General features: G+C 45.7%; 3 protein-coding genes across 6 annotated transcripts in view; all 3 read right to left on the reverse strand.

Annotated features, from left to right (window-relative positions):
• The window catches only part of Dop1R2 (dopamine receptor 2), a 60,842-nt gene extending 56,647 nt beyond the window's left edge, over positions 1-4,195 (reverse strand). Inside the window, exons 1-2 of one of the 3 annotated variants that reach the window (XM_018034123.2) lie at positions 3,545-4,195; positions 1,989-3,474 (exon numbers count right to left, since the gene is read on the reverse strand). The gene's annotated coding sequence lies outside the window, so the exon portion shown is untranslated. Of the gene's footprint in view, positions 1-1,988 lie in introns of all 3 variants that reach the window. The other 2 variants (XM_026818358.1, XR_001916893.2) reach the window with 2 other exon arrangements.
• Positions 4,196-5,486: 1,291 nt separating this feature from the next.
• LOC113465052 (uncharacterized) lies at positions 5,487-7,031 on the reverse strand. The gene is given in 3 exon segments (XM_026818377.1): positions 5,487-5,647; positions 6,544-6,953; positions 7,015-7,031. Coding segments are annotated over 3 exon segments (588 nt in total).
• Positions 7,032-7,229: 198 nt separating this feature from the next.
• On the reverse strand, positions 7,230-9,859 carry LOC113465062 (uncharacterized). Of its 2 annotated transcripts, XM_026818431.1 has the most exons (5): positions 9,817-9,859; positions 8,910-9,106; positions 8,789-8,842; positions 8,493-8,549; positions 7,230-7,385 (listed from the first exon to the last, which is right to left on the reverse strand). In XM_026818431.1, exons 2-5 carry the CDS (start codon positions 8,924-8,926, stop codon positions 7,283-7,285), a joined length of 231 nt encoding a protein of 76 aa, XP_026674232.1. In that variant the 5' UTR covers positions 8,927-9,106; positions 9,817-9,859; the 3' UTR covers positions 7,230-7,282. The 2 variants fall into 2 exon arrangements, with proteins under 2 accessions (XP_026674232.1, XP_026674233.1); XM_026818432.1 differs by lacking the exon at positions 9,817-9,859 and having other exon boundaries at positions 8,910-9,211.
• Positions 9,860-13,761: the final 3,902 nt, after the last annotated feature.

The raw sequence follows: 13,761 nt of genomic DNA on the forward strand, positions 1-13,761 counted from the left end.
AAGTAATGGATGCGGCGGCGTTAAGGACAATGGATCGTTTATGATCATCTCGCGACCCCGCTAACTTTATTCCCCTATAATTTTTTTACGCGGGGCATAATTGAAAAATTGTTTGAAACAAGAAGTTGTTCACGAGCCGAGAAATTATATAAAAATTTCGCCAACAGTCTCGTTTGAAAAGTTCGCAGGTGCGGTTTTATGCAAAAAAAGAAAGGGAATAAAAACAGAGAAACAAGAGGGAAAACAAGTGATTTACTCGCAGCGGTTTCAGTTGCGCGATGCGCCGAGTTTACGGTTGCCGAGCTTATTTAAGCGCCGGGCGTTTTGCAATCCGTTCGAATTATGCCGACTCGGAACGTGAATTCGGTCCTTCGAATGTTCGGACGAAGATTGGAACGATAAATCAGCCGACGTTCCTTCTTCCGTCGCCGAAGCTAAATGAATCGTGTGATTTCGTTAATTGCCGCTGCCACTAAAACGGTAACAGACTGCAACCCAAGTTATTACAACGTTATTCATGATCCGGGCTACGTTAATTCCCTGGCAGGAGATGAATTACCATCGGACGAGAAATCACGATTTTTATGAGACCTACGTCCCACGATCTAATATTTCATTGTCTCTTGGTAGTCAGATAAGGGAGGGTGGGCGTCGAGGTAAAAAGTGACACGCTCACATCGTGATCTTAATCCTAGTAATTAACTGAAGCCTTCAGATTCAGATTGGCATTAATTGAGAATCGTGTAGGATTTCCTAGATTATATGAGAAATCTCATAATTGTCACTGAATCACGTAAATGTCGGTGGATAAATCGGCAAGAAATTTCCCATGTAAATTGGGTAACGTGGATTAGGATACAGGGTAAGAAACTGGCGAGGGAGAATTGTTTATATCACGGACGGGGAGGCAGACGACGTGGTAATAAAAGAACCTCGGTAAGAGGGAAGAAAAATTTACATAGCCAACTCTGTAGCGGCGCGTCAATTTTCGTGTGGTGAAAAATGTTGAAATGCGGCAAACGGAGATTATTAACAGTCGGAGAGCTGCTATCCGGATACATAAATCTGCGATGACCCAAATTTCTAGTCTCTCTCTGTGGCGCGGCGTGTCCACGCGTGTACCACGGTTAATCGGGCATCGAACGAGCCACGGGGAACCTTGTAAACCTGGCTTCTCCGGGACAACGACGCACAGAGACCAGCTAATCTCGAACAGAAAATTTTCACGGACCCTCCGAATTGAAGTGACAATTTCCCAAACGAGATTCAGCTGCAAATATTGTCAAGCTGATATTTTCATTATTACCGGATTCACCGCGTAAAAGGACGCGTTCTATCTTCGAAGCAATCTGTGCTATCTATTTCGTTGGTGAAAAATTTTCGAATTGGAACACTCTTAACCCGATTGGCACTACTCCCAGGATATTAGTCCTCTCTAATGGAACCCACGAAAACGTTCAATCCCGTTGGGTTCGTTATCAATGCTATCGTCGCGATAAATCTGGCGCGCCACCCTTGAGAGCGCTCGCCGTGACGGCACGAAAACCATAAAAACAGCGTCTCCCTTGCTCGCATCTCGTGGGATTCTCGACAAAAATCGCAGACTTTTTTGCATAATGCGATGAAAGTCGAATTGTTTAAAGAAAATTTTATTTCGATGTAATTTAAAAACTTACCGTCGGTCATATTAGAATCTCGCGTTTCGTTAACCATTAGACGTAGCGAGGTCGTACGATTTTCCAAATTTATTTCAATAGCGTGAAATAACGCACGAGTGCTCAGCGATTTATTACCGCCGTTTTTCATCCGAACGAGTTATGGTCCGGTTGGAAAAAAAGTGTCGCGGCTGAAGGGGTTAACGACACGCGCGACTCTTCGACGATTCGCGTGATCGACGATAATCACGCAACGGAGCGAAAATAAAAAGCGAACATCCAAAGTGAACGTGAAACGGAAAGGAAATTGATGAAAGGAAGATGGGTTTTTACCTTGGAATCCAGCGGATGCACCCGACCCTCCTCTCGTTTCCAGAGGTACTTCCACACAGATTTATCGTCCTGCTTTCAATTAAGGACGCACAATTAAACACGAAAATAATTCGTTCGTGAATACGTTCAATTTCGAGACGATGTTTACTTGGCACAGTAAAACGAAACGCTGACACCGCAGCCACCGGCAATGGATGATCCTTAATTAACACAAAATCGTGGCAGACTGCTCTTCCCCGTGGTCAGTGATTCGCCAACAGTATTTAACGCGAATCGGTGTCGAACACAAGCTTAAGTTATCCAGTGACCATCTCCACCGCGAAGGGGTCGTAGTTTCTTCTCTTGGGAATCGATTGGGCGAACCTTCGCTCCAGAATCTTTCGTCCGCTCCATTCGGTGCTTCTCTTCCTCAACGTCTTCTTCCGTCGTTTGCTCTCGGTCCATTGGACGTCGCGTCGCGAACTTCTGTCCCGTCTTCGATAACTCCGAACATTATGCGTGTATCGGCTCGACAAAGAAACGAGGAGTCCGACGGGGTGGCGGGGGTCTGCCGGCTATAAAAGGGGTCGTTTCGTACGATCGGTGATATGAAACGAGATACGCTCGGAAATTTCGTGAACGCGAGTCGCAGTGCCTTTGCTTGTCCCGCGGCGGAAATCTTTGAAAGATAATTGACGTAAAGCTCTGGGAAAAGCAATTTCGGCCGCGTACCGGGGATTCCTCGCCGAGTAAATAGGATCCTCTCACCGAATGGATGGCGTTTACCCTTTTCAAGCTTAAGAAAGCTGATTCTCTCTACAGGCGGTCGTTCCACAAAGCCCGGGCCCCAATTGGGAATCGGGAGAAACAGAGTTTCTCGTTAACGAAGTTTAAGCTATTCGGCGCGCGAACGATAACGCGATATCGGTTCGCCGCTCGATTCCGATTGACCTTTATTGTTCTTTCCAATGAATCTCCACGAGTTAATTGGATGTTCCGTTTCCTCCGACGATTTTACCGTGGATTTAAGATCGACGTGCAGCTCTACCTGTTCGATTTCTTCGTGTGACGCACGAATCCCGGGCAAACAAGTGGAAAAGTTTTAATTAATAGAACACCGATCGCGCTAAACGAGCTACCGGCGAAATCACGCCGGGGATTAAGCTATCGGAGCATTAAGCACTCGGGGAACTCGCGATTCCTTCAAAGCCCGACGAATAACTCGAGGTGGGTCGCTCGTTAAGAATTATTACCGAATAGACGCGGTCACCGGAAATATGCGTGTTAACGAGCGGGGAGGGTCTCTTGAGAAGACGCGTGATCTTGATAACGGTCAATTTGCTTGCAATTAACGTGGACGCACTAACGTTCACAACGGTCTAGTAACGAAAGCTTGTACACTCGATGGCTAATTAACCCAGAAGGTTGTACGGCTTATCTCGGAGAAGCCGGAAAACCTGGCAGCTTCCCTTGTAAGAACGTTCAGGAGTCTTCCTGTTCCAAGTTCCTATAACGATTCATAAGATGTTTCTTTAAAAGGACGTACCATCCACAACGGCCCGACGAAAGGAACTCACTTAATTAACCCAGGAAATTTAGGAATCTCCTCAGCACGAGTGTTATTACACCATTTTTTTCAAGTTTCGGTGGAACCATTCACTCGATGGTTAATTAATCCGCAAAGTTCATCTCTGAAGCCCCGTACAGCTTCCTTCGGCATCCTATGGATGAACGCTCTCTGAACGTTTCACAAGATCTCACCCCAGGACGAAAGTTCTCCACAGAAGCTTCGCGAGGTTCGACGAGATTATCACTTAGCAGCGGTGTTAATTGCCGCGTGCACGCCGCTTCCGGTTGCACAAGGTCGCATACACCGGTGGCAGCCTACCGGCTTCGACGGGTCTGCTTGACGAAGCGAACGTCGGGATCGTCGTCCTCGTCTTCGTGCTCCTGTCGTCCTTGGGGCCCGTACGAACGATAGAGGATCATGATACCAGGGTACGACTTCCGGTGATTTCTTCTAACTTTACACGTACGCGACTCGCGGGTTTACTTGTACGAAAACTAAGTGTGCTCGTGCGTGCGAAAGAGAAAAAGAGACAGAGAGAGGGGAGAGGAGGAGAGAGCTTGGTCTCTCGCGATTCTCGGTCCTCGAGGACGCCGGGACGTGTTTCGCGGTTTGAGAGGAGCGACTGGTGCCGCCGCGTGGCCCCAAACCTCTGTTACCGTAGCGCGTGCGCTCCGCATTCAACGGCACCCTCACCGCCGAACCCTTCGTCCGATGCTCACGCACTTCTCTGCCCGCGTCCGATCGCTCTTTGCGCTTCCACCAGCGTTCGCATCCTCTGTCCGTTCTTCAAACACTCTTCCACTCCGTTCCCCGGTTCGCTCACCATTCTCCTGTCAAAATCGAGGAAGTACTCGGAATTCCACCATCTACAAATATCTGCATCAAAGAGAAACCGAGATGGACCGAAAGAAGGACTGTATGATCGAGATCTAAGTGATTCCGATCGGAAGCAGAATCTTTTCAGCTCGCAGCGAAGCACGCCACGAGAGGAATCGAAGCTGTCGCGACGACTTGACTGGGAATCGAGAGAGCAAAGGCTTAAGATGTATGTCTATCAGAGTTTGGATATTCCCCAAGGAACCTCTGTGTCGTCACTAGTTTCCTCGACGAGCAAATTAGAAAATGAAATGCAACTCGATCCCGAAACGAACTCTACACGAAGTAAGGTTCTATACGTCTTGTTTGCCGGACGGTAATATGTCTTGTGCGTCGGTCGCTAGTCTGTAGTTCGGCCCAGTTTCCACTTATTTTCAAGGCGATAGGACGGTCTTGTGGTTTGATGAATGGACCCGGTCATGAATTGGAGCGCAGTTTGTGTAGAATCTGAGTTCAACGCAAAGATGAAATCTGGATAATTAATTCCGGGTTCGTTAACGGTGGTCAAACGTTGTTAGTTTTAATCAAACATTCATCCCTTTTTCTATCACAGATTGAATAGCGAAGCGATAAGGTAGTTGGACCGTTTCAACCTCTGTTCTTCCTTAATACTTGTAGCCATACAATTATCATCCTGTTACCGTTTTAGGATCGCTGTTACGACCGTTTTACGTCACCGTTACCCTTTACGCGGTTACTTGGCTCGTTAGAAGTTTTCCCGGCGAAGAAATTTATGGGGAGAAGGATATGGAAGCCGAACCATATCCTCGTTAACGCTTCAACCCTTTATCACGAGTAAACCAAACCTCAGATATCGATAACGCGTAATAAATCCTTTGAGCAATAATTATTTTCCACTGTGTCTCTAGTTGGAATTCATTTGAGCCGATGAGAACGTATCGGTTTACGTAGAGAATTTTATTTCGTTCGCAAGCATTTCCCTTTGAGAAGCGTCCCGTCGGTAATGATCGGTTTCAGGTATTCCCCTCGGAGATTCGGCAGCTCGTCACCTCGGCAGTTTTTATCCCAACGGTAAACACGACCGAGCACTCTCGGACGAAACGGATATACTCTTATCGCTCCGATTCCCTCGGCATCGATTGCTCGTCGTTCGCTGCGTTGCCGTTGGATATGCCGGTGCATTCGGGTGAATCCTGACAGTCGCCACCGAAACACATAGGCAGTTTCTTCTCTTTAGTCGTCACGCAGGGCACCCTGTCAGGCATCGCACCGCCTGAAACAAATGAAATTATTTCGTTGAAATGAGCAACGATTTCTCATAACCGAACCAAGTAAAAGCGACGTAAATGGCACATATCGTGTTTTGTTATCTGCTCTTAAATCACGACTCGTGACTAATGAATCGCAAGAAACGATTAATTATTCACGAGCTCTCCGGCAAATAATTCGGCCGGCCTTTTAAAAGTCAGTTTATTACGCGATTAAATATGAAAAACGTGGAAATTGGAGACAATTTAGTCTGCCGATACGCTTTGCTAACGCGGCGGAGTAAACAAGCCGGAGTTAATCGATTAACGCGGTTCCGGTTATCCGCGAACAGTTTGCATAAATCGATTTACGAGTTTTTCTCGAATTAACCCCGGACAGGCACGGCACCCACGAATCCCATTAATCCGGCCGATAAACGCACGAACAGGTCGTTGAAGAGCCTCGTATAGATTAACATCTTGACGTCGGCCAGATTAACATCTTAGCCAGCATCGGTGACACCGGGCCTACCCTTCTGCGCGAATTAATTCATTCCCTTTGCGACGCTGATGCTATCTTAACGTCTTCCCGAGGAAATTTAAACGGCCACGGAATACAAAAGAACCTTAAAACTCCGTTCAAAGTTGATTTTAATTGTAAAAGAGACACGGGGTGGGCGTGCGTTTGAAGTGGCGGGCCGGCGACCTAGAAAATCCACTTTTCCTCAGAGAAACCCTGTGCTCCTCGCGTTTCAAAAGAAACGCGATGATATTTTTTAATAACGCGGCGCGTCTCTTTAGTAAACGGACACAAGGGAAATCTTGCATTCCAGCTGCGAAGTAACTATCTAATATCACGTGTATCCAGTATCGGTTTGAAAACCCGAAGACGTAGGGAAGGTGTAATCGACGATGAACTCACCGGTCATTGAAAAGGAATAGCTGGGTATCGGCGGCTGACTGTAACTGTACGACGCGTAGCCGTAGCTGTTGTAAGCAGTGGCGGGTGACGGCGCAGCCTGGTTTTCGGGCGATAGATGCTCATACCCTTGCGGAGGCGCGCAGCAGTTCCCGATAGTACTGCAACATTTTCCGTCGCAGCATGTTCTCCTCCAGTCACAGCAACCCTTGTCGTTGACATTTCGCGGCCTGTCGTAAATGGTAAACGATTCCCCAGCGAATTTTGTTAAGAGGAATTTAGATGCAGATGCTTCAGGGAATTTCTTGGGTGTCACTTACGGTCTAGATGGTATCGGCTGTGCGCTGAATACGGGTTTCGGTATTTCAAAAGTCCTCGGGCCGACTGTTTCTTCTAGCACGGGTTTGAAAGTTCTACGAACGCGTGCACGATCAACAGAATGAGATGAATAAACGATTAAAGGGCAGAGAATACCTGCAATGATCGCACATGGTACTTGATGAATTTTGGGAATGTCGAAAGGCTCAGTGGTACATGTTAAACTATTGCTGTCATGTTGTCTGGTTAACGGCTGATTCGGTAATGTGCATAATTGATATCGACAGGATGTTCATTTGTTGGATACGATAGGTTTCGATAGAAACGAACACGCATATATTTACATGGATGTGTTATTTATTGTTCGAGTTTACATTGGCTGGTTGCGAATTACAGAATTTTTATTTATGCAGAAAGAATAAGATCATTTTCTATCGGCACAGCATTTAGAAGGGGCTTCAGCTTCCTTTTTCTTATTGTCCTTGCAGCAGCCGGACATGCAGCATCCACCGGCGGCTTCCCTCGCCCTGAAAACGACGTCAATTTGCATTATATTTCCCTAAGAATCCCATTTCCACCCTAATTCAGGCGCAACAACCGACCCAGCTTGTAGCCCAGTTATGAATCCTCGAATTCGTGAGCGTCTGCTTTGAATTTTACTGACCGCACATACTCTGGTTTTTAATGACGATTATAATCCGATCAACCGTACTCTCTACATTTTACTACGTTTTTATTAGCTTGTCTGTCTGTTCGGTACAAATTTTGCAATTGATTTTAAACTAACTTCCCGATGAGATAAAGACTAAAAAGTAGAAGATAATTATAAAATACTTGTAAGATTTAAAACGAAAAACGTGGGGCGCACTATTCATGTAGGTGCCTCACGTTTTTCGTTTAAAATCTCTCAAGTATTTTATAATTATTTTATACTTTTTAGTCCGTTTTGAAAATGTAGTATACTAAAAATTTTTGTTATTTAAATAATTACACATGTCGTCTCGAGCTTGAACGCGACAGTTTATATTTTTTCTGATCATCGATAGATAATTCGAAGCAACGTGGGTTTTTTACGGTCGAAAATCACGCGTTAAGAAAATGTAAGTTTCATCCGATTTGCGAGTGTGTGCGTCTGATACAAATCGACCTTAAATCTCGCGATCCCGAAGGGTGTCCCTATATGGCCGCTCAGCCCCGGCAGGGTTGTGATGTGTTTACCCGTAACTCTGTCCCCTTTGAGGCCAGGCATTCTAAGGGCTTCCTTAGCAGGTAACCCGCTTATTTATCCTGGCCGCAGCAAAAATTCTGTTCCCTCGTCGGGTTGTTACCTCCGGTACAACACCCTCCTTCCTCCTGCGTTCCGGCGCAGCATTTAGAACCGCAACATCCGCCGGTTTTCTTTTCCTCTCTGCACATTCAGTCGGGCAATTCGGTTAATCGCGCGACTTAATTGTTTAATTAAAACCACCGCCGGCTGCCCCTCCCCGTCCCGTTCTCGCTCGGATTTATTTAAAACTAAATCTGTTTCGTACGCCGTTCGTCACTCTCGCAAGATCATCTCGAGCTAGCGGCCATACAGGTGTTACCGAGTTTATTGCGACAATAATCGAGATACTAATAGGTAAATATCATACTTCCGCGAGCAACAGCCGCCAAAGTCCTTCTCCTTCCCTTCCTTCCCCTTCTCACCGCTGGAACGCAAAACGACGTCACAATTAATTTCTTCTGACGAGAAATCGATGTCATTCGAGCGAAAATTTTATGCGTTTACAAAAAATGTTTATGATATTTAAGAATTGGGACATCAAACGTGAAATGCACGTCTGTTTTTAAAGGTTAAATGAAGCTCGTATGTAGATTTCGAAGCACATGTTTCATTTTGCATAAAAAGTTGCAATCTAATGATTATCATCAGAAAACGATTACTCACTGCTCGCATTTGCACGTCACCTGTCCGGCGTACCCCTTCTGACTTGTAACTTTTCTGTGAACAAACAACGGTTATATATCGTATTTTCCCTCGATCATCCCGGATCAACGTCGAAACTCACGCGCAGTGGTCACACATGTTGAATTTCGTTCTTTTTTCGGCTCAAACTTTGAAGGCACTGGTTGTTAATTCGTCGAACGGGCCGGGAATTTTAGGGGTTGCCGAAGGAAGTTTGGTGAGATCCGGTGACAAGAACAACGGACTGTGGCGATCGAGCCGTTTCATTCGTTTCCTTTCGCCGGCTCGCCTGCGCTCGATCTCGCCAAACATTCGCCGACCAAATAATTCCATTTCAGAAAACATGAAACGGTGAAAAATTATAGTGTCGCCAAAATAAACGCGACGGGAATTGATTAAGGATGTATTGGCTATACAGTCAATCCCAAAAGTTTATGTACCTTTGAAAAACGCATTTCCTATAATTAAAAAGAAATCAGACGTTGGAAGAATAATGCTAATAATAAATAGCTACGTGCTAAAAAGTATAGAAGGAAATATCCAATTAAGTATTNGAAATTGTAGATCTCATCGTCCTCTATAAGAAAGGTCATATGCAATTTTTCCGTATGTCCAACGGTTTAGGAGTTATTGGCCAAAAACGAAAATTTGGTAGAAATTGAAGGGGTACCACTTCGAAAATCTCGGAAAAATCGAAAATTTTTTTTTGTTGTTTAATATTAGCAATGTTCTTCCGACGTCTGATTTCTTTTTAAAAAATGCGTTTCTAAAGTGCATAAACTTTTGGGATTGACTGTATAGCCAATACATCCTTAACGCCGAACTCACAGAGTGTAATCAATTTGATTGCGAATCGTGATAAAAAAATCGGTCGATTTTAATATCATTAAAACGATATATTTATTGCGAGGCAGAACAACAGGAGAACTGCATTCTGCAGTTCTATTGCGATTCTGGTTTATAGTTGCATGCATGAAATGTTTGCATCAATCTTCATTGGAAGCCAATACTTTTAGTATTATTGAGGCAGTCCCAGCTCCGAAATAGTTTTCGAGGGTTCTGTGGTGCACACGTGTATTCCAAGCCCGGGTACATACAGCTTCCCAAAACGATTCCCGACCGATACGTAGAGGGTATCTGAGATATGAACATTTTCGAACAGCTGACTGCCAGCCGGGTTCCGTATCCTATACGCCAGGAACCAGGTCACGAGGTTGATCCTGTATTTTATTATGAGTCGTCAGCTTTTCACTCGATAGGACACTTCCATCTGAGATTCGACTGCTGTTTATAAATCCTTTTTCACTGAAATTCAAGATCATTTAATCATCTCGATAGCGGATAGGCCCCGATTGTACATTTGTTGCAGCGAGATGGGGAAAACAGATTAACCTATCAGTAAAGCGTTTATGGTCGGGTGAAAAAGCGGTGCAGGTAGGACGGGACGAAATTGCGATGGAATTGCAAACATTTTGGTCGGCTGGTTGATCGACCGATTCTGTCCGAGATAGAACGCCGCGAATCGAACCCAATGGCTCGTCATTATATCTATACACGTGACCCTGTTTTCGAAATTCATCGGGGTGCATTAACCGGTTGAAAACGCGAGCCTCTCGCAGCGGTTGGACCTTGCCTGCCGTATCCACGTGCGGAAGTGAAGTATCTCCCAGCCGTTCTTTCCTGTCTTCCATTCCTCTTGTCGAATTAAATAGCATTGGGAGAAACTCTGACATCGTCGTTGAACTCGAGTGTTCCTTTCTAAAAGGGTTCTTCGATTCTCGGTGGGTTGGCTCAGAGAACAGGCCTGAAGAATACTCGTGACGCGAGTGCTTTTTCGGCTTTAGAACTCTGTTCAATCCCCACTTGGCCAAGTTTCTCTTTCGACTGAATGCAAACAAATTAATACAGATACGAAATAGGTTTTGACCACTTGAAGAAAATTTCCTGAATTATCGTATAAGTAAATGACCGAGTTAACACGACATGAGGGAAATCTGGCGAAAAATTGAAACCGTGTTAACACGGCTATGGCCCTTAAGGGGTCGAAGATTCAATTCAGGAAACGGTCGTGTCGCGTTGAAGAAATTCCGCTGTCTCCCGCGGCGGAAATAAAGTAAACACGGTAATCGAGACAGGATTAGGCGATCGTTCGTTATTAAGGGCAGCTTAATCAGGCGTGGTCCCTTCATTAATAAAGTTTAAATTGAGCGTTGTGGCTGGGAAAAATTGTTAGCCAGTTAATTACCGGCTTTATAAAAGGACAGTCGCATCCATCGAGATTGAGAAACTTCCTTTACAATGAGGGTGAAATTTCATTTTCCCCTTCATTTTCCCGGACGATCTTCGATGCGGCCTTCCGCCGAGTTACCTTCGAGGGTCCTCGAACTGTAATAATCGCAGAGGCCGTGCGAGAGAAAATTTCGGTTTATCATTGTTTCACTCATTTAATTCACAGAAGTATAATCTGGTTATTTCTCGCTCTCTGCCGAGAGACGTTTTTATTTAAATTTCACTATTTGAGAAATTCACGCTATAAGCTTCGTGATAGATAGTTAAAGAATTTGGTATAAAAATCCTACGTATAAAATTGCGTGCGAGGGTAAAACGAAAAGGGTGACGCGAGGGTTCTGGAAAGGTTGTGACGTCAATGGATTAAATAAGTGCGAGAACACGTACACTAAACGGGTCGTATCGTAATTTGCAGTGTCCGGTCGAGTGAAATTAAACGGTGGACAGATTTCGTGGAACGCAGACACGCGTATGGAGGGAGCGGCAGACGTTCGGACGCCGCACGATCGTGGCAATGCCGAATGTGTCCGGTGGTACGCGTATTTATCGCGGGGTAAAAAGTGTGAACACATTGTTGGAAAGGCGCCAGGTAACGCCACCGACCAGCGAATCGCACGCTCCGCTCTGACTGCTGATAAATCCGTTCATTTTTTTACTGTTCGATTTCTTTACATCGGGAAACTTTACGATCAGGGTTTTTCCGACTATTTTCTTCGACTAATCAGTAATAGTGGTTTCTTGACCGTCCGCGGGACACGTAGAACTGCAACTGCTATCGATCAGCGGCGCGGGTCGTTATCAGGTCTGTCTCTCCTTCTTTTTTCAATCGGAAGGAAGTATAAATTGTTGGATTAAATCGCCGAAAAAGTCAATACTGTTCCTTTACAATAAGGGAACGCTCGGTCGATTTTTCACAACGAAAGTGGAGCGTTTTTTAAAGTTACCTAGACGGGATCGTAATTTTCAACGGGTTACGAGCACCGGTAGTCTTGAGCAGCTGCGAAGTTCCGCAGTTTCCCTCGAGACTGCGATGCACAGTGTTTCAAATATTGGATCGTCGATTCCCTCTGAATCGGGGATTATTTCTCTCGACTCTGTAAATATTGATCCAGCTTAATCGCCGCGATGTCCAACGAAATCTTCGTCAACGAGCGATCCTCCGTGGAACGAAAGCTCGTATACGTTCGTTATTTAGCCGATCCGACTACGCTTGGCTCGCCGTTGGCTTTAATGATCGGATATGTAACTCCGTCCAAGAGATCGTGGAAGTTTCCAGAGTCTGCCGACGACAGAGACAAACGAAACTTCGACGCAACGTCGTCGACGAAGAACTGCGAAGCAAAGTTCAACTTTCCTCCGTCGAGGTTTACTTCCACGAATGCCCGGATAAACGAGATAAAAATGAGCAGTCGCGGAGGTTTCTCTATTAGATCGACGGCGGTCCGACGAGTCGGAAAATTCGGCGAGGTTGGATTAATCCGGCGACCGAGGATCAGCGAGTAGATCCACCCTCTAGATCACGGAGTTAGGTCGCTGCTCGAGTCGCAGCTTTAATAACGATGTTTTGTGTTGCGACGCCGTGTTTCTCTCCACCGTCTTCAACTCCGGCAGTGTCCTTGTCGTTCATTCTTCTCGGAACAGAGATTCTCTTGCTTATACTCGAGTTCAAGCAATCGTGCACGAGAGAAACTATAATATTATCAAAGAGAGATAATTCTCATCGTTTAATATTCCCTTTGTAGCGTTTTGCCTGCTGTTAATCCCTTATCTCTGATTCAATTCAATCGCATTGAACGAGAAACGATAAGGGAAATGGAGGCCGTAAGGAAGAATGGCCTGCGAACAGGAAACGCGTGATTCTCCAAAAGTGAACAATTGTATAGTCGTCTGCCGTGAGGAAATGCCAAAACAGAAGGGAAAATAGAAGTACGCGTCGAGTGGTACATCATTATAGTCCCGTCATTCGCGTTTTTTAGCCTTGTCGCTTTCCGTCGTACTTTTGCCACTTACACCCCCGGTCCGCTCGTCCACCTCCTCTTTCTCTCTTCATGCCACAGAGTCACCCTTGCTCTTTCTCCTACGCGGTGTTGTTCGCCTTCCCTCGGTGTGCTATTTGCTCCCTCGACGCCCACGTCGCCCACCGTTCCGCCAGCCAACCGTTCCCCCCCTCCCCTTCCTTCCACCCCTTTTCTGGCCTCGCGGAGAGCTTAGAGATTGTTTTAATACCCCGATGGGCAGAACTGTGACCCAGTTCCACCGGCGGTGCATATAGAGCCGCGTTTTCAGAAGTCGGCTCTAGGCACGTGCGCACCCCGAAGAAATCTGACGCGATTCCTTCACTTTCGCGATCACGATAAAATCTTTGTCGATCAAACCTGCTACACGTCATTATTAACAACGTTACTGTCTATCAGTTTGGGAGGTGAAATTTTACTGTGAATTTATCTTCGATGACAATTATCGATTAACGATTCGGAGACGATAGTTCGATTATTATCTCGGAGAATGAGAAAAATGTCACGGTCGACGGAAGTTAATTTCCGCTAGACAGCTAGTGTCTCGTAGATAATGCAACGTCGTCGGAAGTTTCGTTCGATCGTTCGGTGAACGTTTTCCCTTCCGGTTTACTGCGTTTACGTACAGGGAACACAGCGTGAAGTTCACGA

The sequence above is a fragment of the Ceratina calcarata genome, unplaced genomic scaffold (genome assembly GCF_001652005.2).
Source record: "Ceratina calcarata isolate Rehan_Ccalc_2016 unplaced genomic scaffold, ASM165200v1 scaffold78.2, whole genome shotgun sequence".
NCBI classification, from domain to species: Eukaryota; Metazoa; Arthropoda; class Insecta; order Hymenoptera; family Apidae; genus Ceratina; species Ceratina calcarata.

Excerpts from the sequence above, each read along its gene's own strand:
- LOC113465062 (XM_026818431.1), bottom strand. Across the intron at positions 8,550-8,788 it reads GTGACGTGCAAATGCGAGCA|CGGTGAGAAGGGGAAGGAAG; the intron begins GTGAGTAATCGT and ends TTTGCGTTCCAG. Across the intron at positions 7,386-8,492 it reads GGCGGCTGTTGCTCGCGGAA|GGCGAGGGAAGCCGCCGGTG; the intron begins GTATGATATTTA and ends CGTCGTTTTCAG.